Below are 24,813 nucleotides of genomic sequence, written 5' to 3'. Positions count from 1 at the left end.
GCCGTGCGCCGGGGTCTGCATCGGGGGCGGCGGGTCCTGGCCGGGCCCTGGCTCCGCAGCGGCGGCCGGTCGCGGTGTGGCGGTTCCCACCAGCCCCGACACCTCTGGGCACGGGAACAGCTGCGAGGGAACCGGCAGAGCTGCCCGGTGCCGCCAAACCAGCTCCCGCGGTGGCCCCTGCTGCAGTGGGGCTGCCTGCGGCGGGGCTCAAGCCTCTGCTTGGGGCTGGGGCGTAGAGGGGGCCCAGTCACTGCTCCTGTCCTGGAGCTGGGGCCCGGGGTGACGAGAGGAAGGCCTTCGTTTTGTGTTTTAACAAGGGCCACGGAGCCTGGCGCCAGCATGGGTCCCATGCATGCTCCCTGCTGCCTGGCCAGCTTGGCACAGTGGGACGCTGCCAGGGACCCACCTGGTGGCCAGGGACACGGTACCTGCAGTGGCCACCAGCTCACAGGGACAGCCATGGAAGCCGTGGTCACGCTCCCAGTGCTGGCGGCCGAGGCTGCTGGTCCTCCTGGCTGTGCTGCCCAAGTCCCACGCTTGCAGCCCGGGGACACGATGTGAGGCTGGGTGGTGGGTGCGGCATGAGCATGCTGGCAAGGCTGGGACCAGACCTGGCACGTGTCCTGAGGCCTGGCCAGGTGACTCCCCAGCCGGCAAAGGCCAGCACGGCATGACCCGAAGCAGCACATGCAGCCCCTGGGCACACCACAACATGCGCTCCGTGGCTTTCTCACACAGCCGCTCCTGTGAGACAAGTGGCACAGTGACAGCCAGGGACGGGCTTGGCACCAGGCAGCCCAAACGGAGACCTGCACCTCCACGTGGATGACCCTGGTGGCCACCGGGATCGGGGAGCTCACACCCACCTCCAGTGTGGCAAACGTGGCGCTGTGCCCTGTGTGCTGTGGCGTCTCCACTGTCCCCACCTTTGCCCTCCCCTGGCCATAGCTCTCGGGCTGGGAGATGCACAGGGGGCAACATGTGCATCGAGATGGCCATTTGCCCGCCAGTGCTGGGATGGGACTGGGAGCAGGAGGGGAGCTGGTGCTTGCAGGCCACCTCATTATCTTGCCGGCACTGTGTCCTGCTCCTGCCAGGGATGGAGGTGACGCTGGCAGTTCGCCAGCTTGGATTGACCATGCCAGGAGCTGGTATCAGGCCTAGGGGCTTGCAGCCCGCCAGCAGCCGAGTGAGTACAGGCTGCGCTGTTGCAGGGACGTAGCCATGTAAGGCAATGCCAGCAGGTTGGCCGCAGCTGGTGAGAGCCCGGCCAGCCCCCACGCTCCCAGCACTGCTGCTTGGTGCTGACAGCAAGCAATCACCCAGCTGCTGGATTCCTAAGCAGCCGGGGCGGGGGGTGGGGGGGTCCTGCTACCAGCTTCCTCCACTTCCAGAGGACATCCTCCCACCCAGCACACAGCCACCATTGCACTGCCCCAGCTGGAGCCACCCTTGAGCAAGAGTCAGCAACCAGCACTTGCTCAGGGACGTGGCTAGAATAGACACATACCCAAATAAACAAATAACCACCAGGCAGTGTCTGTCTGGGAGCAGAGGCCAGTGCTTGGGCAGCCGCATTGGCCAAGGAGGCTCAGGGGAACTCAGCTGTTCCCGTAACTATTTACTGCAATTGCTCAGAGCCCCAAGCCAGGCAGATTTCTGCAACACCCCTGTCCCCTGCCACATTTCTGCACAGCTGGGTGTATTTCTTGCCGCATTAGGCATGGAAGCCCTGTGCTGAGCACTCCCACACGGAGCTGCAGCCTGAGGCTCCATGCTGGCCCAGGGCTCTCTGCATCCACCCTGGGGCATGCTGGCTGCCCTTGCCGCAGGAACCAGCTTCTGCCAAGACATTGGGGCCAGCAGCTGGGCAGGGCCAGGAGCAATGTGGGACCAAAGCAAAAGCAGGACCTGCCGGCCCAGGCGTGCCAGGGAAGGGAACCACTCCCATGGACAGGCCCTTGCCCTGGCAATGCACCGTTCTGTGAAGAGTTATTCCTCCAGTAAAAACGTTCACCAGAGCTACAGGGGCCTAAACAGAAGCCACCAGGCACCGGTGGGCCCAGCTGGAGGGCAGACTGCTGTATTGCCTTCACTTGGGACTGGTCACAGGATGCAGGAGCACCGCCAACACCACCCCCCTGGCTCTCACCGGCCAGGCAGGGCTACAGTCCAGGCAGGGCTCCCGGCCCGGACAAGGCCCAAACCCGGGCGCAGGCGCCCCCCAGCGGCGCGGCAAACCCCCGCCCCCCTCGCAGGGCCCGCCGGGATTTGTAGGCGCCGCGTCACATGACAGGAAGGCCGCACCGCCTCAGCCGCCACGGCAGGCGCATGCGCGTAGCTCGCCCGCGTTGCACTCTGGGGATCGTAGTTCGCGGGGGCGGGCGCGGCGGGGCCTGCGAGTCCCGGCGTGCCCCGCGACACGGCGCGGGGCGGGCCGGGACGGGAGGCGGCCGGGCCAGGCCGGGCCGGGCCGGGGACGCAGCGGGCCGGGCAGGATGTCGCGCCAGGCCGGCCGCAGCACCGAGAGCAAGAAAATGGTAACGGCGGGGAGGCGGTGCCTGAGGGGCCGGGCGGGCCCCGGTGGGCCCCTGCGCCGCCCGCCCGCGGGGATAGGCCTGGCGGCGGGGTGTGGGCCCGGGGCGGGGGGTGCCGGAGGAGGCGGGGAGCCGGCCTGGCTGTCAGGGGGAGGCCCGCGGCAGGGCCCAGCCCTCCCGCCCGCCGCTGGGCCGCGCTGCGCGCCCGGGCTGCCGGGGTGTGCTCGGCGGGACCCGCCCCTCCCCGGGCCGTACCGGCGGGGCGGCACCGGCTGCCCCCTCCCGCCCGACCCCAGCCCCCAGGCGGCCGCCCGCGGTGCCGAGCGGGGCGGAGGTGCTGCGCCAGCCGCTCCGCGGGAGCTCGGAGCCGCCACAGCCCCCGAGCGGGCTCGGCACGAAGCGTCCGGGAGCGGCAGCGCTTCCCAACTGGAGCTCCCGTCACCCGCTCCGCAGGGCGCCGAGTGCCCGGTGCGGCGGGGCCGGGCTGCCGGGGGTCGGGATCAGGGATCAGGCAGCAGCGGGACACTTCTTGTGGAAATGCTACAGGCGAAACGCACAGCCTTTTCTCCGTCTCTTTTCTCCTATCACTCCCGTGTCACCAGTCCAGCTGAGCTGAGGGGAGAGGTGGAGAGCAAAGCTGCGGAGCTGAAGTCTGATGCTGGGTCGGACCAGACCAAACGAAATCATTTTGGTGCAATGTCAGTATTTGAAAGCAAGTAACAAAAAATAAAATACGTTTTTTTTCCCTCCTTGGCCACCGTGACAGGCTGGTTCAGGCTCAGCGGAGGCCAGGCAGCTGCCTGCTCCTTTCTGCTCCCTTCCTGTCCGCACCACGAGGGATTCTTTTCTAGGGATTCAACTCCTTAAACACAGTGCTTTTTATTTAAGGAATTAATGTTATGTCATTAGGAGCCTGATTTTTGCAGCCGCAGAATGGTTCTGTAATGCTGAGACTATACGCTAGTCTGCAATACAAAAAAATATAATAATGGAAAAAGTCTTGGGCACTCTAATTCCATTAGATGGACCAAAAATGAAGAGTTTGTTTACAGATGTGAAAGTTTGCCTTTTTGTAACAGTTTAAAAGTTACCTGAATAGCAGCGTCGCAGGCAATGACTACGGCCAACACTGGATTTGCTCACTTTGGGGCTGATAACTGTAGGTGATGACTTCATGGCTTTACACAGTAAATGACAGCATCTTGGACTGGTAACAGCTGGATTCCCTCCATCCATTCACCCCCTACTCTCTCCAGCTGCCAAGCCCTGTCTTTACTAAAATGACTGAAATCCTTAAAAATAGCATAACCTTTTCTGCATGTTTGTTAAATTCTCTGCCAAGTGTCTGACTGCCAGTTGAGCTAAAGGAGACTTCCACCTTGTTGTTCACTCTTGAGTGATGTGAACTTGTGCAACCTTTAGCTTTCCAGGATGAAAGCAGAATTGTAAGTAAAAAACCCAAAAAATGTGTCAGTTCTTTAGATCGAAAATGAAGCAAAAGTACCAAGGAGCCTGACTGGTTCTTTTCAGGTGCTTTAAAGCCTTTTGGTAGCTAATTGCTGTTGACCTGTGAATTACAATGACAAGGTGGAATTCCCTGTGTCTTCTAACCAACCCAGTTTCTCTTTGTTGAATATTGGATCGATTCCTTCTTGTGTTTGTCTTTCTGTAAACTTGTTCAGAATGAAGTGCGTTCAGTGTTGTCACTTAACTCTGATGTTGTCTCTTTTCCCTTCCTTTCTGCCTGCCTGCTGCTTTCATTCTGTAGTATTGGTATTTGCCATTCATTTCACCTTCTGCATCTATGCATCTCATGGTAGGTGATAGGCTTTTAATCTGAGATTAGACTGTAATGTTTCTGAATGCTAAAACTGAAAGCAGAAATTAATTATCATGCTTTATTTGTTCCTGAAAACACTTCCTTCAGGTTCTGTGAAAAGCTAAAGCCTATTGTAGCTTTTTCTTATGCAGCCTTTAAGGACCTTGTTAATCACTGATCTGGCTTAATGGGTGCCAAAAAAATGCGCTTTGCCATAGTGGCTTCAGGTTGAGGATGGTGGCTGGGAGATGAGATCTCTTCCCTTGGCGTTTCCTGCAAATCCCACAACTGTGCGAAGAAAGCCCACGTAACTTTGATCCTAACCAGGCACAGCAAGCGGATATGCGGAACACAGATCTGCTGAGCTGACCTGAAGTCGTCCTCGCTGTTCCTCCTCTGGGTCTGAGGAACTGATTTTAATGTATGAAGCGAATTATGTGCCTGGATAACTTTCCAGGGACCAGATGAATCTTGTTTTTTCTTGGTAGCAGAATATAAGTCTGTGAATGGGTGAGCACTTTTTGTCCTGTTGAAAGGACCAGAAATGGAGCCTAATGAGTGTTGCCCGTTTGCAGCGCCTTTATGAAACACAAATAAGTTTTCACCTCTAAGTCAGTGGTTGAAACAGATTAAGGTCCCTGGTAACTGCGCTTTTAGCCACTCAGGAGGTGGTTGGTAGCACATCAGATGACCTGGAGGTGTCGTTCCAGTTATCCGGGGATGTGCTTGTTAAAGCAGAAGGATGCTAAGTGGCAGCTGACAAAACTTACTAAGAATGTCATCAGCCTCCTGGCTTGCCTCTTCAGGTCAGATTCAGGACACCTTAGTGGGAAATGCTCTGTGTGTGTGTGGAGAGAGGGAGAGAAAGAAAGTGCTCAGTCATTCTTAGTCAAAGAGGATTTCTCTTTCCAAGGAGACTGAAGTTGTCTTGCCAAAATATGAACTGGGATCTCTCCATATTAAGCAGCAAATTCTTTGGAGACAGCAGGTTTCTCTTCCCCCTCTCCGGGCCAACGGAAGCAGCGCTGGACACAGATGCAGCAGTGCTATGTCAGTTTTCTTTTTGACTTGTGTTTAAATCCCTTTTGCCTCTGTCTAGAACTCGGAGCTCTTCACACTGACGTATGGTGCACTGGTCACCCAGCTGTGCAAGGACTATGAGAATGATGAGGATGTCAACAAGCAGCTTGACAAAATGTAAGTGAATCTGCTGCAGCAGAGCCTTGTAGGAGTTCAGGTTCACAGGAGGCACCTCTATGTGTTGCTTTGTGAATAAAAGCCTGGCAGACTGAATTTTATATTTTATGTATTTTGTTTTACTGGTATTTCTCAGATATTTTTTTTCCCTCCAATGGTCCTTTTATAAATGTTGGTTGTCTTTCTAAAGCTATCCTCTTCCCACTCTGTAGCTGCTCCTCTTTGGTCTGTTCACAGGGGTTACAACATAGGTGTTCGGCTAATAGAGGACTTTCTGGCCCGGTCCAATGTCGGAAGATGCCATGATTTCCGTGAAACCGCGGATGTTATTGCAAAGGTAATTGTGAAAGCACAGCTTTGTCAGGTTTTGTCATGGTTTTGCCTATGAGGATAGAGTATTTGCAGCTTGCAGGACTGTTTTGAGAGTTTGACTGAGATTTTGGGGAGGAAAAAGAGAGAATTAGATCCCTGGGTACTGCTGACTGGTGGGAACTGGGAGAAAGGAGTGTTTTCAAAACCCTTTAGTAATTTTACAAAGATCAGAGCTGTGCTGTTGCTTCATGGGATACGTTCTTGTTCACAATCTCTTTGACATAACAGATAGCATTTAAAATGTACCTGGGCATCACTCCAAGCATCACCAACTGGAGTCCTGGAGGTGACGAGTTCTCCCTGATCTTGGAAAATAATCCCTTGGTGGACTTTGTTGAGCTCCCCGACAACCACTCATCTCTCATCTATTCCAACTTGTTGTGTGGAGTGCTGCGAGGAGCTCTGGAAATGGTGAGCCAACATCTCTGTTCTAGAGAGAGAGATATATCCGAGGTATCAGCAGATACTTTAATGTTTAGTCTGTGTTCATGACTTCTTTGATTGCTTTGAATCTGAAATTCATTCCCGGGAGAAGAGCAGAGCTACAGGAGCACTCGGCTGCCATTGCCTATGGCAGCTGTGAGTCCCAGGGGTGCTGCCCAAGCCCCTTCATCTTATGACCCAAGTGTGGGCACTAGTATCTCCTTGAATTTTCATGAAGCTTCAAAATCCTCTCTTTGTATCTGCTTTGAGCCCTAGTTGGGAATTGGCTGGAACAAGCAAACAGCTATGTCTCAAATTTAGGAGTCTGTATTGAGGCTTGATTATTTTGCTTAGCTGAAATTTTTGAGGAGCATACATGGAGCAGCAGGTCGTGTAGCCCTGAGTGATGGGGTTCATCAGGCTCTGATCTCTGCAGGGAGTCCCAGTTGTGCTGTAGGAGGTATGTTTGCCGAGGTAAGGTGCCCACAGTCCACCGTGTAGGCTGCAGTGTACAAGGAGGATGTGATCTTGAAAAATAATGAGTGCTTCCGTAGAGCTCTGCATTGCATGTCATGCCCTTAGAGTCCTTAAGCTGGTGCTTCACGGTCAGACGGTTCCTAGAGAAGCTGCTGCTGTAAGGGAGATAACAGCTCTTTTTCCTCTTCCACCGCCTAGGTTCAGATGGCCGTAGATGTAAAATTCGTCCAGGACACACTGAAGGGTGACAGCGTCACAGAAATAAGAATGAAGTTCATCAGGCGGATTGAAGACAATCTTCCAGCTGGTGAAGAGTGAATTGCAAAGCAGTCTCCCTTTGGGACTGGAGGGGACCAGCTGGTTTTGGCTATTAGCTTTCGTCACAGATCTGTAGGGATATAGCGCTTTCATCACAGATCTGTAGGGATCTAGTGCCCCTGTACATTCAGACAGACTCACTGACTGTTTAAGATATTATTATATTCTTCTACTGCTACTTCATCTTCTGTAGAAGACGATTATCTGGTTGCTGTTTATTTCACAGGTTCATTCTGAAGCTTTTTCATAAGGTGACGTCTTTTTCGTATTCCCCTGGGGACTCTTTCTATGCTCAGTTTCTAATTGTGACGTTTTGTTGTGTGAGAACTACTGCTCAAACCCTAGAAGAGCTCCAGTCTGTTCAAACCCGAATCTATGTTTTATTACCAGAATTGAAGACCAAGCTGTGAGAGTCCACTCATTTACTGTTGAATGCTGTCCTTAAAAAGAGGTGTTTAAAATTCAGAGATGAGCACATAGTATTTCTGTAGACCACACTGGCTTCCTGCGTTTGATTCTGAAGTTACTAGTAAAATGCAAGCTTGATACAAGGAGGTGATTTGGGAGAGCCATGTGAGTGCTGGCACCAGGTTGGGGAGGCTCCTCTTGTCAGAGAGCGGTGGCGTCACCCAGCACTGGCAGATTCACGAGGTCCTTGTGGCCTGGGCTCTTCTGTAGTTTCTCTTCCCCCGCAGCAGCTTCATGACTCCCCTCTTGGGAGGGCCATTAAATTGCCATGGAGCAGCAGTAGACATGGTAAATGGAGAAAAGGAAGGAGTGCCTGAAGTACCATTGATGTTTGACAGTGTGTACAGTGCAGGGGCCGCGTGGCAGGTCCACAGAACAAAAACTAAAACTCAGACTGATGACTGGGAGGGATTAAACGCACTTCAGCAAGTCGAGTCTGTTCTCCTGTTACGGCGTATAAACACTGCACAGCGTGGAGGTGGTGCTGGGGTATATTCTCACAGATGTTTAGGCTACAACAGAATTTCCCCTGTTCCTTGAATTGGCAGGCTCTGTAAAATAAATACACAAAGTAGCATTATATCTCAAAAAGCCAGATAATTGGAAAATCAACTTCCTCTGCCATCCCATTCAGCCAGAAAAGGCAGGCAGACATGCGGTTCTCAAACCACTTTACATAGCATGAAGGCACAGATCCACAGAGGTAATTAGGAGCTTAAAGTCGGTAGCCCTTACTCACTTCCACAGGAGCTGGTGGCTCAAATACCTTTGCAGGTTTATGCCTGAGTGTAAGGTGAGGAAGAGAACACTGCTGCTTGTGCTGCCGGCCGTTCAGGTTCTCCAGATGAATGTTGGGTCGTCTGGATGCTGGGTGAGTCACGCCATCCCTTCTTTTGCCCAAATGAGCCACTTTAGTGGGAGGCACTGGATGCCCCGTGTGACGTGTGTCCTGTGAAGTGGCAGTGAGTCGCTGTCAAAGCAGTTGGAGAATGACATCACGGAACAGCAGTGGCCAGTGGGTTTTGGAGGCAGAGGTGCCGCACGGTCACATGGCAGAGATCAGAAAGATCGTTGTTTCTCATTGTCAACCATTTGAAGTCATTTTCAGGCTGCATTTTAAAAGCAATTGCATTAAAAGAATCCCAGTGTCGACTGTTTGCTCTGGCTTTATTTTTCGGTGACCTGGGTGCTGGTGCGGCACAGCGGCTGAGCGGCATGAGCTCACCGCCCTGCCCGGGGCTGGCAGGGTGACGGCAGCACCACACCAAGAATGTCTGGCTGCTGGCACGTGAAAGCTGCCGCCAGAAGGAAACCTGCCCAATATTCAGCACACGGAGGGACCATGGCTGGGGGTGGGATTCGGGGGCTGATGGGCAGCGCTGGGAAACCAGACAGTCAATGTTTGTTTGAGGACTGGCTTTTTTTCTGCTCCGTGAATACCCCGTGCGTGTACATTAGCAGTGACTTGCTACCGCTGCGGAGGGAGCTGATACATGTTATCTGTGGCCATTCATAGCGGCAAAAAAAATCACCTTGGGAGGAATCCGTGCCCCCTCCCCATGGGGGCTGCTCCACGGCTGCCGTTGGTAGCGTGCAGGCGAGGAGTGGCAACTGCTGGCTCTCCAGGAGCAGGAATTCATGGCTCCCTTGCTTGTATAAATGGTGCAAATGCTCCCCAGGAGCCTGTGGTGCGAGGGAGCTGCCCGGCAGCGTGCCAGCAGGCACCCCCTGCTCCGGGGGGGCACCCTGCAGCCTTGCTCAGCGCCGGCCAGTGAACACCCAGAGCTGTGCCCTGGCTGCTGCCAGCCCCGGGGATGGGGAAGTGGCAGCTTTTGCAGTAAAGTGGCTTTTTCTCTTTGGCTGGAGCTGCGAACATCACGTGTCGCCTGCCTGGGCAGCAGCGGGAGCCAAGCCTGGCCAGCCAGGATGGCCCCAAACAGCCCCGACACGCACCCAGCTCCAGAGGCAGCGGCTGCCCCCCGGGACAGTGTCCCGGAGGCTCTGGTGGGAAGGAAGCCCCGTGTCCTTGCTGACATCGCAGCTAAAAGGGGGTTATTTTGCAACAGCAAGCTCACGCTGCGTCCTTTTCACTCCTTCAGCAAGCAAGAGAACGCGCTTACCCTTGCGGGGAGGGGGTCCCCAGCTCCCACTGCCAGCCCCCCGGGAATTAGAGTTGTGCAGTAATTTGCTGGGGGGACTGGGTCAAAACCAGCCCAGACCCTCTGGAAGAACAAAAAGCAAAAATTGCATTAAGTAAATTAAAACTGTCTACTACCAAGTAGCTCATTGTAGACAAGGGAGAATATGCAAAAAGCGCTGTTTGAAACCTACTAAATATTACCATGTGCTGTTTATAGGAAACAAATGGGGAAAGGCATGCTGCATCAATAAAAGCCTGAACATGGTTGGAGTTGGACTAAAGCCTTTCCACGGCTCTAGGTTATTGAATACCCTTCGCTTTCATGTAGTGCCAGGCCTGACCCCTGGACACATACCGCGAAGGGGAAAGTTGACTTGTGGGAATAATAGACATTCCTGGTGAACGATTTAACCTGGCAGGAAAAGAGGCAACTTTCAGCCTTTCCCATCTCTGTGTGATATTAGAGATGACAATAGCGACAAGTCAAGGCGGGGGGGTGCAGGACACAGGGCAGGAGAGCTGCTGGAGGGTGATGCTGCAGGAGGCTGGTGCACAGGGCAAGTCCCCCGCCGTGCCCGGCCCCTGCCAGCCCATGCTGGGGACCCGGCCAGCCTGACCGGCCACCCTGTGGTGGCAGCAGGTGGGCTCTGCATCGCCCAGCCCCCAGGTCCTAGTCCCAGCACCACATCCCAGGCTCCCAGAGCACCACTTGCAGGGGCTTTAGTGGTGACAGTGCCTACGGAAGGGTGGAAGGAGCTTTTCCAGCCCTTGCCCTCCTCCAGCACAGTTTCCATCCACGGGCAAAGCAAGAGTTTGGCTGGTGTCCCGATGGTGCGCACTGGTGGGAGCTGAAGTCCCGTGCATGACTTACTAGGGTCTAACTCGAGGATTTAGACCAGTTCACCCCTGCAGCGTGGGGACAACCTGGCTGCCACCCCCAGCTCAGCTGGGATTTGTTGCCTGCTTTGCTGCAGGCAGCCGGCGCAGGCTGTTCGGTGCTGCCCTGCTCTGACCACACAGTACAGGGTGGCGGAGCTGGTGACAAGCCCAGCCACACTCCACACCGCATCGTACTAACAGCATCCTCATCCCACCCTCACGCCAGCCTGGAGCCAGGCAGTCCCTTCACCCCTCGCCGGTGGGAAGGGGAGCTCCCAGCCCCGCTCCTGCCACATAAACCAGGGTGGGCAACAGCCCTGGGCACCATCCATTTGCAGGCCCACAGCCTGGCGCCTGCCGAAGGGGCAGGGATGGTGCCAGGAGAGGAGCCTGGATGGGACTGGGGAATCTCTCCGGGAGGGAAGTGTTTCCGGACTGGTGTCCTCATTGCCAGGGCATCTCCCACAGCTTTCAGCCAGATGTGCTTGGCCAGGGTGCCGGGCGCTCGCTGGGGCCGTGTGAAGGATGTTTCACCCATGAGGGCTTGTGCACCAGGGATGGCAGCTCCTCGACAAGGCTGGCATGGTGCTGGTGGCCCCGAGCAGCCAAGGTGCAGGCAGGGATGGGCTGGTACCATCTGCTCACAGCTCAACAAATGGCCCCCTTGAGCCCCACACATGTGGGATGCTGAGTCCCAGCCCCTCAGGGTGCTCCAACCCTGCAGCCCCAAGCACCCGCTGCGGTGGTGTGTTAAAAAACTGTTGGCTGCTGGCAGCACAGGGGCCAGGTGAGAGGATGCTCGGGGTGTCAGGTCCAGCCAGGCATGGATCCATCCCTGCCCCAGGGCTCCCAGCTCTGGCCAAGCACCTCCCAGCGCTTGGCACCATTCGGTACCAAATGATTGTGTTCTCTGCCTGATAACAGTCTGGGTACACGGATGCTTTTATAAACCCTCCCGGGCCCCCAGGCTGGCTGTGAAGCTCATCCAGCTGACCTGGGAAGCCCAGGCAACTTGCAAAATCCTTCCCCAAGGCACAGCCAGGCTGCAAAACCCCCTGCCCTGGCCCAAACATGGTTTCCAAATCTGGGAATGCCCGCTGGCAGCAGTATTGGGGCAGGGCAGCACTTTGGCGATGCTCCTTGGCACACACCCTCCTGCAGCATCCCTCGCCAGGGCCGAGGAAGAGGAGGACGTATCTGGAGTTCCCCTCCTCAGGCCAGAGGACACAAAAGCTGCCCCAGCAGCACTGCTCGGAGCTCTGCCACATTTTGGTGGCGTTTGGTATTTTGGGTGAAGGGAAAGAGGCTCCATTGTTCCTTTTTTATTGTTCTGCATTCCCTAAGCGGGACAGGCACCCTCCTCCCACGCTCTGCCTGGCTGCGGAGCTGATCCAGCCCTTTGAAAGTCAACACTGCAGCAAAGGCATCTGTTAAAGTGCTGGGTGAACGGAACCGTGGTGAGAAACATCCCTGCTCCCAGGCACAGACTGGCACCGGCAGCACATGCGGGGACGAGGGGCATCCAGGGTAGGGACCCTGTGTGGATCCTGATTCGCCTCCGTGTCCCCCTGCACCCGGTCGGGTCCATGTGCCCGAGCCACCGTGCGACCCGAGTCTCCGCATGCGGCTGTTTTGGCAGCAGCAGCTCGTGCCAAGCTGCCATGGGAAGGGACGGTGCTGAGCAACAGCGCGACAGAAACAGATTGACACCAGCTGAACCGCACCACCGCTCCCGGTGCCGTGACCCAGCGAGGACACCAATGCTCTGCCGGCCGCGGGATGGTCTGGCTGCCCCACCACACCTCCCACCAGGCAGCCAGCCAAAGACCATCCTTTCTGCCTTTCTCCCTGCGGTTTCACTGCTCTCAGTTTCCCGTTCCGCTCCACACAACTAAACCCCAATAATTAAAACCACAACCGCTATTGTCCTGCCAGCAGCAGCACCGTTCCCCTCCGGAAGCTGTCCGGTGGCACGGGGACACGGTGCCGGGCTCCAGCCAAAACGGTGGAGTAGCACCCATGGGATGGGGTATGGCCCGAGCCATAAGCTTGCTGCCATCCCAGAAACGGAGGCACTGGGGAGAGCAGGGCAGAACCCCGCCGGCCTTTCTGTCTACAAAAGGTGCAAAATTTCCAAGGGGCGATTACCAAACACAGCCAGAACTCCAAGAGTCCGGCTCGGGTGGATGTGCCCGGAGGCGGCTCGGGAAGCTGCTGGTGTTGAGCAGCTTTGGCCTGTGACAAGCTGCAGGCCAGAAACGGACAGGCATTCTGCTGAGAAATGTTTGTTTTCTTTTAAAATAGTTTTAATTGTGGCTTCCAAGGGAGGGAGCTGCTGAAACACTCCGCGCTTCCCTGAGCTGCAGCAAACCAGGTTTTTGAAGGGCACCTAACCTGCCTGTGGTCCTGGGGCAGGACCCAGCTCACCCCACTGCGCTTGGGCTGACCTGGGCTTACAGACCCAATGCTGGAGCTCCAGGCAGCCCAGCCCCTGCTCAGCTGCCCCCCAAAAGCTGCTACTTTCTAAATTAAGTCTTTCCTGCAGCATTCAAACCTGCAACGTCCCGTCCTGCAGCACTGCCCGGGGAGAGCGGCTCAGCTGCTGGTTCCTCCTCTCCTGCTTGTCTTGAGTCTGTTCATCCAGCGACCAGCCAGCCCCAGCCTCGCCAGGGTGTCGGCCAGCTGCAGGAGCCACCTCCTTGCCCTGCACATCTGGGCAGCAGCTGGGGGTGGGCATGTGCAGTGGCACGGTGCAGCCCTCGGGGTATCGCCTGGGCTGCTCCTAGGGATGGGCTGTGAGGGGCAGCCCTGGGGACCCGCTTCCCTGCTGCCTCCCCAGCCCCCCGGGATGGGTGCTGCCCCGCATGGGTGCCATCTCCCCCTTGCAAGGTTTGGGATGCTGGAGACCGCTCAGCTGCTGGCGCTGGGTCAGCGCATCACACAGGCACATGCTCAGCTTATCGCCCCTCCTCGAGTCCTGCTGCCTGTGGGTGACCTGTCCCCAGCCCCGCTGGGTTTGTTTTTAAAGCACTTGGTGCCAGCCCTGCCACCACCGGTACTGCAGCAGCACAGATGGTACCAACTGGGGGGCACTCAGGAGCCCCCCAGGGCAGCCTGTCCCTGATCCCATCCCACCAGGAGCAGGACCAAACCAGATGCCTGGATGGCTGGGAATGGGCTGCAGGCAAGGCTTCCAGTGGTTAACAGAGAAAGGAGCAAAATTATTTGAAAATTTAAACCCAATCCACTCCCTGAACGAAGCAAAGCCCCAGACTTTCATCTTAGCCCTGGGATCCCGTTGGCTTCTCCGTGCCCATCGCACGCGGGCAGCCGAGACTGAGAGCTCGCTTGAGGAAAGTGCTCACCAGAACAACGGCTTTTTCCAGCAAAAAAATATTGATATTATTTTAATTAGTGCTAGCAGTGACATCCAAGAGCTTGGAGAGAAGTTGCCAGGCACGGGGCCTGTGCTGGCTGTGGCTACCCTGCCCTAGGCTGCGGCTCCACAGCCCCATCCCACTGCCGGGCATGGAGCCCCCCACATGCCCCGGCTGGAGCCAGCACCTGCCCTGGGGCCAGTGTCGGCATCGTGGCCTCTTGCCCAAGCTCCCCAGCCGGGGCCGTTATTACTCCCCCAGGTCCCACGGCAGCGAGCCATTGCTGGGAAGGCGCTTGAGCAAGATGCCAGCAAGGAGCCGGAGGGGCAGCCCCCACAAAGGGGAGAAACCCAGCGGCTTCCTTGAGCACGGAGCACCAGAACAACCTGGTGGGACCTCTACTTGCCAGGTGCAGAGAAGTGAGCCGGGAGCAAAGAGGTGATGGGGCTGCCCTGGGCTCCTGCATCCCCTGAGGCTCCAGCAAATCCCTCGCCCTGTCCTCCCGCATCCCCCAGGCTCCAGCATCCCAGCTGAGTGGGCACGGGGAGCCCTGCTGTGGGTGCTGGCTGGCCGGGAGCCGGGGAGCAGAGCGTTAACCAGGGCAGCCGGGCCAGGGAGTGGAGCCCGAGGAATGAGGAAGCTGAGGAGCGGGTACCAGTAGTGGAAAGGGTTTGGCACAGGCTGTGGAAAATGGAGGCCTAGAGAAATGTGACAGCAGGCTGGACTGGCTGGGAGTACCACACAGGCGTATTTAAGCCTTCAAGCCTGCCATTGTTCTCCCCTAATTATTCCCACTCCCTGAGTATTACACCCCATAATTCAGGAAAGCTGAGTAATGGAAGAAACAACAGCAATTTTAATCTCTCAGTACCGGTGGTCTCCACCAAAAAAATGCTTTCAAGAGCTCTGCGGTTGCAACTTCCTCGGTTTGGTGGGCAGCGGAGGGGAGGGAGAGCACGGCCGCTGGCCCACGGGTGCTTGGTTGAGACCAGAGGTGAGCAGGGGCAGGACCAGGACCTTCCTCTGGGTGATGGGAGAGGAGCAGGAGGAACATGCCAGGCGCTGGGAGCATCCTGGCCAGGTACCACATGAGTCTGATGCTGGCAGCCAGGCTGGCTTTGGGGTGATGCTGGCTGGTGGGTGGGGGCAGCCCCTCACCCCCTGCACTGAGGGACCCCCATTGGCGTGGCTGCTGCTGTGGAGGACCAGAGCCAGGCAAGGCACCCACCCTGCCCCACCAGCACATTAGACCACAGAGAAGAGAACTGGGCATCAGCGTTTGCTCAAAACATGCTTTTCCTTAATGGGAATTGGCTTTCAGAGAAGGAAATTCTGATCTCCCGAGAAATGCTCTTGCTTTCTGACAAAAGCCACTGTGGGTTTGTTCCCCGAGGAGCAAGCTTTGGGTAAACATGTTCCCACTCCTACGAGGAATGAGACCAGGAGTGGAGCTGGCAGCACCCAGGTGCTCTGGAGGTGCCCACACGTGTGGGAGGGACCCCAGGCCCCAGCTCTGCCCTTGCCCTTCTGCCTGCTCCAGCACCCCTGGCCAGATCCAGGCACCTGCACCCTCCCACCAGCCCCACCCCACCATGGCGCTGAGCACCACGTAGAGCAGCAGGTTAAAACAAGCCTCCCAGCTAATTTAGCATCACTTGCCCCTGCATTCTCGGGGAGCAGGGAAGGGAGGATGGGCAGCAGCGCCCGTGGTAGGGCCAGAACACATGCACAAAACCCAACTGCTGCACCGGGAGGGAAGCAAAGCGCCATGTTCAGGGACTGGGCATCCCTTGGAAGCACCCTGAGGCCAGGCCACCCGCCAGCCTCCTGGGCACACACTGCTGGGGGCAGACGTCGCCCCGTCCATCCCTCCCTCCTCAGCTCGGAGCCACAGTAAAAGCACCAGAACAAGCCCAGGTCTGCCCTGTCCCAGCTTTCTGCAGACACAGCAGCTAACTGGTAATAAATTACACTGACAATTTTCCCTCCCATTTGAAGTTTCAGCAAGAGCAATGCTCAGGCCAGATAAACAGCAAACTAGCTCATGGAGCCAGGCAGCAACTTGCCACACCGAGGAGCCCATCACAGCCATGACAAGGATCATGCTGGGTGGGAGTGGAGGGGACGGAGCCAGTGGTTTCCAAGACAGTTTAGCATCACTTCTCAGCAGCCGATCTACAGTTTTGGCTATATGATGCTCAGCTCCCTGTTATGCTTAGCAAAGCTTTACTGGAGGTCACATCCTTGCACTCTGTACAAAGCAAGGTGATGGCTCTGCCACAGCATCCCTCAGGGCCACCACGGTCACCCTGCAGCCACCCATTGGGGTTAACCCTAGTGACACACAGCTCTACCTGCCACATCCCCTTGGCATTCCCCAAAGGCCCCCAAGGTCCTTCAGCATTTCAGGCAAGGTGGGACATGGGATGGGGTGGCCCGAAGGTGGCCATGCCGGCAGCAGCAGGGCGCGCTGCCTCTGTGTGGTCTGCAGCCATCTGGATGTACTTACAGCAATACTGCAGCAATTGCTAAAAGATCAAAAATCTTCAGGCCAACCTTGATTCCCATTGCATTTTTTGCATTTTTGAGGACTCAAGTCTAAAACCTGACAGCGGGGAGGGGTGTTGCCTGCACAGCCCAGAAGTGCTTGGCATGGTACTGCCAGACTCCAGGAGTGATGGCTGGGCTCCCCTGGCACTGTTGCAAGACCCCACAGGGTCGGGGGGAGCAACCCTGAGGAAATGCTCTGTTGGGCCCTTTGTCTGTACCCAGCACACGGAGCCAGCCCTGCTTCTGCTGGCTGAGACCCTCCGCACCCCTGGGGCTCCTGCTCGCAGCAACAGGAGGGGGCATTCCAGGTCTCCCCATCCCTGGGGCCAGGGAAGATGCCAAGAAGCAATCAACACCCACGCCTGCTCCCAGGCATGCCCCTGCTTCTGTCCAGCCGCACCTCCCCTCCCAGGGCTTCTCATCCCCTTTGAAGCTCAGCTGGGGGAAACGCATCGCAGCCCGGCTGGGAGGAGGTTATCCCCGATGGAGGTGAAGGGATGCTGATTTACCGGCCACAGGCCACCTCCCTCTGCACCGGTGAGGGCCAAGGTTTGGACACCAGGTCTTCAGGTGCCCCACAGCACAGCTGGAACCTGCCCGGGCTGTGCCCAGCCCCAGCCCCACGAGCCACTTGTTCACACACACACACCCCCTGTGTCCCAGGTGGGTCTGACTCACCCTGGCCCAAAGTTTCCAGTTGCCCCAGTCCCTCCCAGCAAAGGGAGGTCACGGTGAACATGCCCAGGAGCCACCATCAGCACTTGCCTGTGTCCATGGGGTGCATCCAGCGCTAAGGCTGAGGGCTGCAGCTGCCACATCCCTGTATTCACCCTGGGAAGAGGAAAGGACACAAGTCAGGGTGCTGGTTTCCAAAGGACATTGCACCCATATCAGCAGAAGGTCATTAGCTACTCACATCAATTGAGCCAGGCACATCCTGAGCAGGTAGCCGAGCCCCAGCTGGCACGGGCACACTGCTCGGGGCAGCCTATGCCCAAACAAGCCGGCAGGCTCTCGGCTTTGTTATTTTAAGAGCGGATCAAGGAAGGAGACTCTTCACCCCACAATTTCCCCCACCTGGCCCTAAGTGTCTGCCCCAAAGTCTCCGTGTTGATTTTGGGCTGGGATAAAAGTTGAGCTATGCTGGCTGCTGAGCTGCCCCACGCCAGGCTGGCGCTGGGAAGGTCACCCATGTGCGTGAACTGGGTGGGGGGTGCTACACGGCCACAACTGGGGCGTCTGAGGTCAGGCAGCACTAGACTTTACCCCTCCTTGGGCACAGCTCCCTGCAAGGGAGGGTCCTCAGCTCCTGCCCCACGCTGTGCTGTGGGCAAACCAGTTGAACACCCACACCTGGGACCCCAGTTAGTCCTTGTCAGCAGCCTGGTACCCAGCTGTGGTCTCCACCTGAATGCCTCCCAGGACAGCCCCCATCCCAGCTCCATCAGGGCTGCTCCCCAGGCAGCTGGGCCTTACCAGCCCACACGTCACTCCCCACCCCGGCGCTGGCAGGCTGCGCTCTGGCCACCTCCCCACACGCCACCAGGCACACAGAGCCAAGGCTGCAGCAGGGCAGGCAGCCACAGGACCGCTCCTGCTGACGCACAAGTTGTGGCCTTATACCCCTGCAAGGAGATGGGCCCCTGATGGTTTTCCAGCAGGTTGGCACCCTTGCCACTGGCAGAGCGAGCCACAGTAGCCACCCAGCCCTGCCTGCCCAGTAAAGCCTGGGGGCTGCTCCCACCCTGGCCACCAGCACTGAGCTGGGCTAGAAGGCAGCATCATGAAAACCCTGCGCAGAAAGAAGCAAAGAAGCTCCCAGCAGCCCCAAGAGATTTCCACCCCCCCCCCCCCCCCCCCCAGCAGCAACTACATTTCTCTCCTTACCCAGAGAGAACAAACAAAACCCAACTCTGGGCTGGGCTTTTGGCCCCTTATATATGACATGTGCAGACAGCCCTCAGCTGGGGGGCTCTCAGCCCCAGCTGTGATCATCCTGTCACCTGGCTGGGGCTGGCCCTGCCTGCACCCTGCCCTGGTCCCCCGTCACCGGGCACACTGCCCCGCACCAACACCGTCTTCATGCACTGGACATAGGAGAGGGAGATGTTCTTCCTGGGCATGGAAAGGTTTAAACCTCCTGGGGTTACATTCCCAGTCTGATCTCCCAGCAGCAGCCAGTCCAGCACTGGGGGACTGGGGCACCGCAGCACCATGGCGCTGAGCTGCAGGTCTGGCTGCTCCCATGCTGGGAGAGCCAGACATGCTCTGGGCAGCCGGAGCAGCCGTGCTGGCGTGTGCTGAGCCACATGGGACTCCTCGGCACACCAGGCATGGCGAAGGTGCCAGGCACGCCAAAGCTGCCAGCCCCAGCACCCGGAGATGCTGGCACTGACCTCCACACATCCTCACGGCCCTGGCATGCTCACCCTGCACAAAAGCTGCTCAGAGAGGTGGCAGCCCCAGTAATTAGCCATTAGCTCGGTCCCCATGGCTGGGGTGGCGGTGGGGACAAGGGGGAGGCAGTCTGCCGCTCCGCTGCCAGTCCCTGCCCGCGCTGACTGAATGGTTCAGTCATTAACAGGAGTGGGGCTCGTTTGGCTTTTCCCTCGCGCCGCCTGGAAAGGGGCCACTTACTGTTTTACAACTAAAATAACAAATTATTTCATAGAGGGCTGGAGCTGCTGGGAGCGCTCGGGCTGGCCGCGGTGCAGTGCTGGGGCACAGCCTCCCACGCCCCCTCCCCAGCTCTGGCACAAGCCGAGGTCCTGGGACACCAGAGCGGTGCCCACGTGGAGCACACGGTTCCCACTGGCATGGGCAAAGGGGGCACTGGTGATGGAGGAGGAAGGAGAGCACGAGGGCAAGGGCTGACACGTCCCCACGGTTGCCTGTCCTTGTTGACGCTCACCTTGCCATGGGGACCCCAACCCGTGGTGATGCCTGGGACCCCCCAGCCCCTCAGTGACCCTCTGGTGGGGGTGTGTGGGGCAGGCTCTGTGCAGGGCTGGGGGCTGCGGCAGCCTTGGCCCCAGCACACCCGGCTGGCGTCTGCACCCTGCAGCCCTGCCCTGTGGCTCTGGGCATCAGCGATGCCACATCCCGAGCACTCTGTTTCCTTTGGGAAAGGGTGGCTGTGCTGTGCCCCGGCTTCCTCTCCCAGGGAATGCGATGGGAACCAGCGTGGGCCCCCGCTCCCCTGCCCTGCCTTCCGGAGCTGCTCACGCACTGTCTGGCCTCACAGCCGGCTCTCCGGGTGCCACAGGACACAGCGTCGTGCTGGTGCCCATTGAGCAGAGCCCCCGCGCCACCTCCCCGGGGCAACCTGCTGACAGCCCCAACAATAAGGCGGCTGATAAAAATCATAAAGCGACAAGTGCACTTCCCCAGGCTGTGTTCCCGAGTGACCAACCTGGTGCTGCGGGTGGGTGGGGACCAGGGGGAGCGGAGCCAGGGGGTGCCAGGAGCCTGGAGCCCACCAGGACCTGGGCTTTGTGTCTCTGCTCCACCAGCCGGACCTCCTCGGAGAATGACCCCCATAAAATGAAGCAGCAGCTGTTTGGTGGATAGTAAAACATATATTTTTTTTTCTCTTTTACAACTAGTTTACTGCGCAAACGTTTCAGCAGCACAGCAGAGCACTGGGAGCAGCAAACCTCTTGCGCTGCTGCATGCTCCAGGCAGGTCAGCGGACCCCCGGGGCAACTCCCAGTCAGGCTGCAGGACCCTGTCCTCACCCCATGGGATGGGCCCCCAGCACCATGGGAGCAGCGTGCAGATGGCAGCACGCAGCCTGCTCACTGGTACAGGAATGCCATGGGGAAGAGGGATCCAGACTGGGAGGGTGATGGCAGCCGGGCGTTTGCTGTTGATGGCTCCACTCCGAGCCACCCTCTTCCAGGGACAGCTGGGTGCTGCAGGGTCACTCTGGCCCCGGGATGGAGCAACCCCTGGGACCCAGGCACTGTTCACCTGCTGGCTCAGGAGGCAGATTTACTAGCTCATAGCCAGGGGTGTTTATGGTGGGCTGGAATGCGCTCCCCCAGCACGTGATGAATTTACAACGTGCCAATGAGTGGATTTATTCCTGCCCCATGTCAGTGACTTAATCACAGCAGCCACCGGAAGGCTGAGGCGCAGGGCAGGGAGAGGTGCCTGGAGAGGACCGTGGCAGGGGGGCACATGGGGCACGAGGCACCACAGGAACGGTGCCTACCAGCCCCATTGCCTTGAGCCGTGGCGAGTTCCACGGCTGCCCTCCAGCACTCTTGCCAAGCTGCTGTCTCGGGGCGCTGGTTTGGGTTGGGGGAAGCCAGGAGAGGAGCACATCTTCCAGCTGATTTCACACTTGCAAACGCTGCCATTCCCCAGGGAGCCACATTATGCCACCTCCCCACCTGCCCCGATAAGGACACGGAGCCTGATGTGCCAGGGCACCCACCAACAGGACTGTCCTCGCTGCAGCTCACGGTTGCTGTCTGGGGACTGCGGCCACGGGCGAGGAGTGCAGTGCTGCGATGCCTCTCCCAGAAGGCAGCTGAGAATTATTGTGTTCAGGAAAAACACAGCCCAGGGGGTCATTCACCGGGAATCTCCCTGGTTTGCCCCCCAGCACTGCTGCAGGGGCCACAGGCGGGTTTCCCTGTCACCACCAGCTGCCATCACAGTGGGCAAGGGACGAGAGCACCGGGTCCAGCCCGTGCAGCAGATGCTGCCACTGTCTGTGTGAACACCGCATCCCTGGGCCCACGCTGAGCTATTTCAAGCAAGACCCCGTGGCAGCGTTTGGGCATCTGTTTTGCATTTGCTGTGTTTAATGGTGACGTGGGTCACTTCACCCCTCGCTCCCATCCCAACGCCTCGGCAAGGGAGGCACTGCCCCGCGCCGGCTGCCTGTATGGGTCGGGGTACGGCCGAGCCCTCAGGCACACCTCGCTGCCAGCACTGGGGCCACGTCCCTCCTCTCCCTGCCAGCCCCATGGCAGCACAGGGCTAGACATCTCTTGCTCCTACTCTTGCTCCAGCTCCTGCTTCCACTCACTAACAGTGGCCAGTAGCCTTCCTCTTCCTACCCTTCCTCCTCCTGCCCCCCTAAACTGCAGCAGCGTTTCCCCTGAGCTCCACTCCAGGCTCTGCTACCTCTGCCCACTGGCTCAGAGCAAGCATTTGCCTGGGAAGGGCCAGCAGCCTCCAGGGCTGCCATAGGGACAGGTTTAACCTTCAGCTCCTCCGCAACTTTCAGCTCGATGTGCCATCTCCAAACAGAGGTCTCAAGGCCACCAGCTCCCACCTGGGCTGGCTCTCGGCAGAAAAGGGAGCCATGGAAATGTTAGGTGAGTGCAGTTTTTCCATGCATGTGTATATAGGAGCGGAGTCAGCTGCCAAAGTAAATACAACCCTTCCCTTTCCAAAAATGTCCTCCAGGAATTGTAAAGGATCCTGGAGCAAGAATTCTGTCTCAGATCCTTTATGCTTTCTATCGGGGAAGTGTATAAAGCCACTTCTTTTTAGCTCTAGCAAAGTCAACGTGCTGAGAGTGGTTTTTTTATGACATGTACCAAAGGCGCTGGGAGCTGGAGCCATGGCCATGTGTACCCCGGGCAGGGCTTACGCAGAAAAACAATCCCGGTAAAGAGCTTTATAGCCACCGAGGAATGTGGAACCTCCACCAGCCCGGCCGAAGCTTGCAAAGCTAATTGCTTTGGGATTTACTCTTTGGGGGGGTCAAGTCTCCATGGTTGCTGCCTCAGAGGGTCCCAGCTGCCCTTGCGGTTCATTAGGATGCTGAACAGGGAACTAGAGATGCTTTTAGGAGGCTGCAGCGGTTGTGGGGTAAGGGAAGGAGCCATGCGGTTCCCAGCTGCAGCCCTGCCTTCTCCCGTTACAGCCGAGGACCCTTCCCGCCACAGCGGGGTCGTGCTAGGAGCTGGTGATGGCAGCGATGGCCACGGTGTCCCCACGGCTGCTGTGGATGCAGAGCCAAGTGCTGTCCCCACACCCCGTGGGACTGTTCCCTGCAAGCCAACCCGCTAGGACACGTCCCCAGCCCAGGCTGAACCGCCGGGGCAGAAATGCAGGGGATGCGTTCAGAGGCCAACGCGTCCTGGTGTCCCCCGGTGCAAAGGCTGCATTGGCCGATCGCAGCTGCTGCTTGAACCGGCACCTCGTGATGTGCCGACAGAGCCGCTCCGGGGTGCTGTGCCCACGGCCGCCGCAGCCGCTACCCCAGGCCCCGGCTGGCCAGCATGTTTTCTTTACTGATCTTTCCTTGCTCATTTAAGTGACTTTGGAAAATGGGATTTTGGCTCTTAAATCGTTCAGGGGCTTTTGAAAATTTGACTCTAAATACTTTCCGAAGTGCATTTGTATGAAGTAATTCTCTCCAACCTCCCACAGTGGTAGTCAGATTGCATTTAATCCATCACTGAATGTTCCCGAAGGCTGGGATCTGGCACCATGCTCCACACGGAGCTGCAACTCACCCTGCACTGCATCGGCACCGCTACTCACTGCCCAGCATCCTCCCGCTCGGGGCACCTCTCACCTGCTTGTCACCCACTGCCTGCAAAGCCGAGGCGATGCACCCTGGCCCCCCAGCCCTGCCCGCGGCGCAGCCTGGCGCAGCAGTGCCAGCAAGCCGAGCCAGCACGGCAGCACACCCAGCACGCGCAGCCGGCAGGGCTCAGGCTCTCCTGCCATGGGGACACAGCAGTGCGCAGCCACTGGCACGCCAGGGCTCTGCTCAGCAGAAGCGTTGCAGGCCCCCGGCTGCCAGCCCAACCCCTGGCCCCCTCCCACCCCCACGGCAAATTTTCCTGCTGAGCACCAAGGCTGGTTTTCAGAGCACAATTATCCATCTTGTGGAAACATGGAAACGATATTCCAATGCACGGGGCTGATTTGATTATGTCCGTGACCCACTGAAATTAAGTTAAGGCATTTTTCAGCCCTAGATTGAATTATTTCTTCCCCTCTTTTTCGTTCCTCCTGTGTGGAGCAACAGGATGGCTGGGACAGGGCTTTGGGGGGACAGTGAACATGGGACCCCATGGGCAGCCCCTGGGTGCAGCAGTGCCCGTGCACACCGGCCTCAGTGCACTCGTGGGCTCGCTCAAGGCCACTGGCAGGGCCAGCTCCATGCTGGTTTTCAAGGCATCGTCTCTCACCCCCCTGGGAGGCCGGGGCCACCACGGAGCCCTGGCACAGCAGGCGAGCGTGGAGCTGCCAGAGGTTAGAGGCAGCAGAGCTGCTAAATCCCGTGCTAAGCCCGGCTTCCCTCTCCCGCTGGGAGGAGAGCCTTCAGCAGCAGCTCGGCACAGCCAGCACCCGGCCCCGTGCTGCCGTGCCTGGGCTGAGCCCTGTGCCGGGGTGACCCATGCCCAGGGACGAGCTGTGGCCAGGGCAGCAGCTGCAGACGCGTGTGCCCTCGCAGGCATGCTCGTCCCTGGTGCTCCACGTGCATGGTTTGGCATGGCACCATGGGGACACCGCTGAGCGCGAAGCGAGCACTCCCGGTGCTCCGGCACAGCTGGGCAGAGGGAAGGAGCGGGTGTGTGGCTGGGCACAGCCGGGCAGCTGCGCTGGCACAGCCAGGGCGGCACGGCCGCAGCCCAGGCTCCATCCTGGCGAAGAGGCAGGCGCGGGGGCCTCGGAGGAGCAAGCGGCGTGGGGGTGATGACAGGCGGGAGAGGCCAGCGCGGAGCGAGGCTGCAGCCGATGGTTCGCTCTGTGGGACAGAGGAATGTCTGTGCTGGCTGATGAGTCTGCGTGCGGAGGAAATGCTTTGCCACTGAGAGCTCCGCTGAAACAAGGCTGGTCCGTTTCTGCAGGAGCGTGCCGTGCCGTGCCGTGCCGTGCCGTGCCGGTGGAGCCCCTTCCATGCTCCAGCACTGGCAGGACAAAGGCGAGGGCAGGAGAGCTGGCACTGCCAGGGCATGGCAGCTGTGGGGCTGAGGTGGCAGCAGAGCAGTTTCTGCCACGTGCCATCCTGCTGGGGCCGCGGTCCCTGAGCAGCAGGTGATGAGGTGCATGGGTCAGCCGGGCTCAGCTGTGGCCAGGAGCAGCCTTGAGGCTGCTCTGAGCTGCTCACCATGGCGGGCGGCAGGGCCCAGCTGCGGGGGACCCCCGGCCCTGCCTGCTCGGGAAGCAGAGGGGACCCCAGCCCCAGCCCTGCCTGCTCAGGGCACAGAGCGGACCCCAGGCCTGACTGCTTGGGGCACAGAGGGGACCCCAGCCCAGCCTGCTCGGGGTGCAGAG

At 58.3% G+C, this 24,813-nt stretch overlaps 2 protein-coding genes across 3 annotated transcripts in view; both read left to right on the top strand.

Annotated features, from left to right (window-relative positions):
- Nucleotides 1-2,395: 2,395 nt before the first annotated feature.
- TRAPPC3 (trafficking protein particle complex subunit 3) lies at nucleotides 2,396-8,761 on the top strand. 2 transcript variants are annotated; one of them, XM_055798328.1, is made up of 6 exons: nucleotides 2,436-2,540; nucleotides 4,306-4,353; nucleotides 5,456-5,553; nucleotides 5,791-5,890; nucleotides 6,154-6,336; nucleotides 7,024-8,761. In XM_055798328.1, the coding sequence occupies exons 1-6, from the start codon at nucleotides 2,499-2,501 to the stop codon at nucleotides 7,141-7,143; spliced, it is 591 nt and encodes a 196-aa protein (XP_055654303.1). In that variant the 5' UTR covers nucleotides 2,436-2,498; the 3' UTR covers nucleotides 7,144-8,761. The 2 variants fall into 2 exon arrangements, with proteins under 2 accessions (XP_055654304.1, XP_055654303.1); XM_055798329.1 differs by lacking the exon at nucleotides 4,306-4,353 and having other exon boundaries at nucleotides 2,396-2,540.
- The window catches only part of C3H1orf216 (chromosome 3 C1orf216 homolog), a 203,513-nt gene continuing 181,246 nt past the window's right edge, over nucleotides 2,547-24,813 (top strand). The window contains exon 1 of the mRNA XM_055798327.1: nucleotides 2,547-3,030. The gene's annotated coding sequence lies outside the window, so the exon portion shown is untranslated. The remainder of the gene's footprint in view (nucleotides 3,031-24,813) is intronic.

Source organism: Falco peregrinus, chromosome 3 (assembly GCF_023634155.1).
Source record: "Falco peregrinus isolate bFalPer1 chromosome 3, bFalPer1.pri, whole genome shotgun sequence".
Lineage (NCBI taxonomy): Eukaryota > Metazoa > Chordata > Aves > Falconiformes > Falconidae > Falco > Falco peregrinus.
This window is presented reverse-complemented; position numbering and strand designations above follow the sequence as displayed.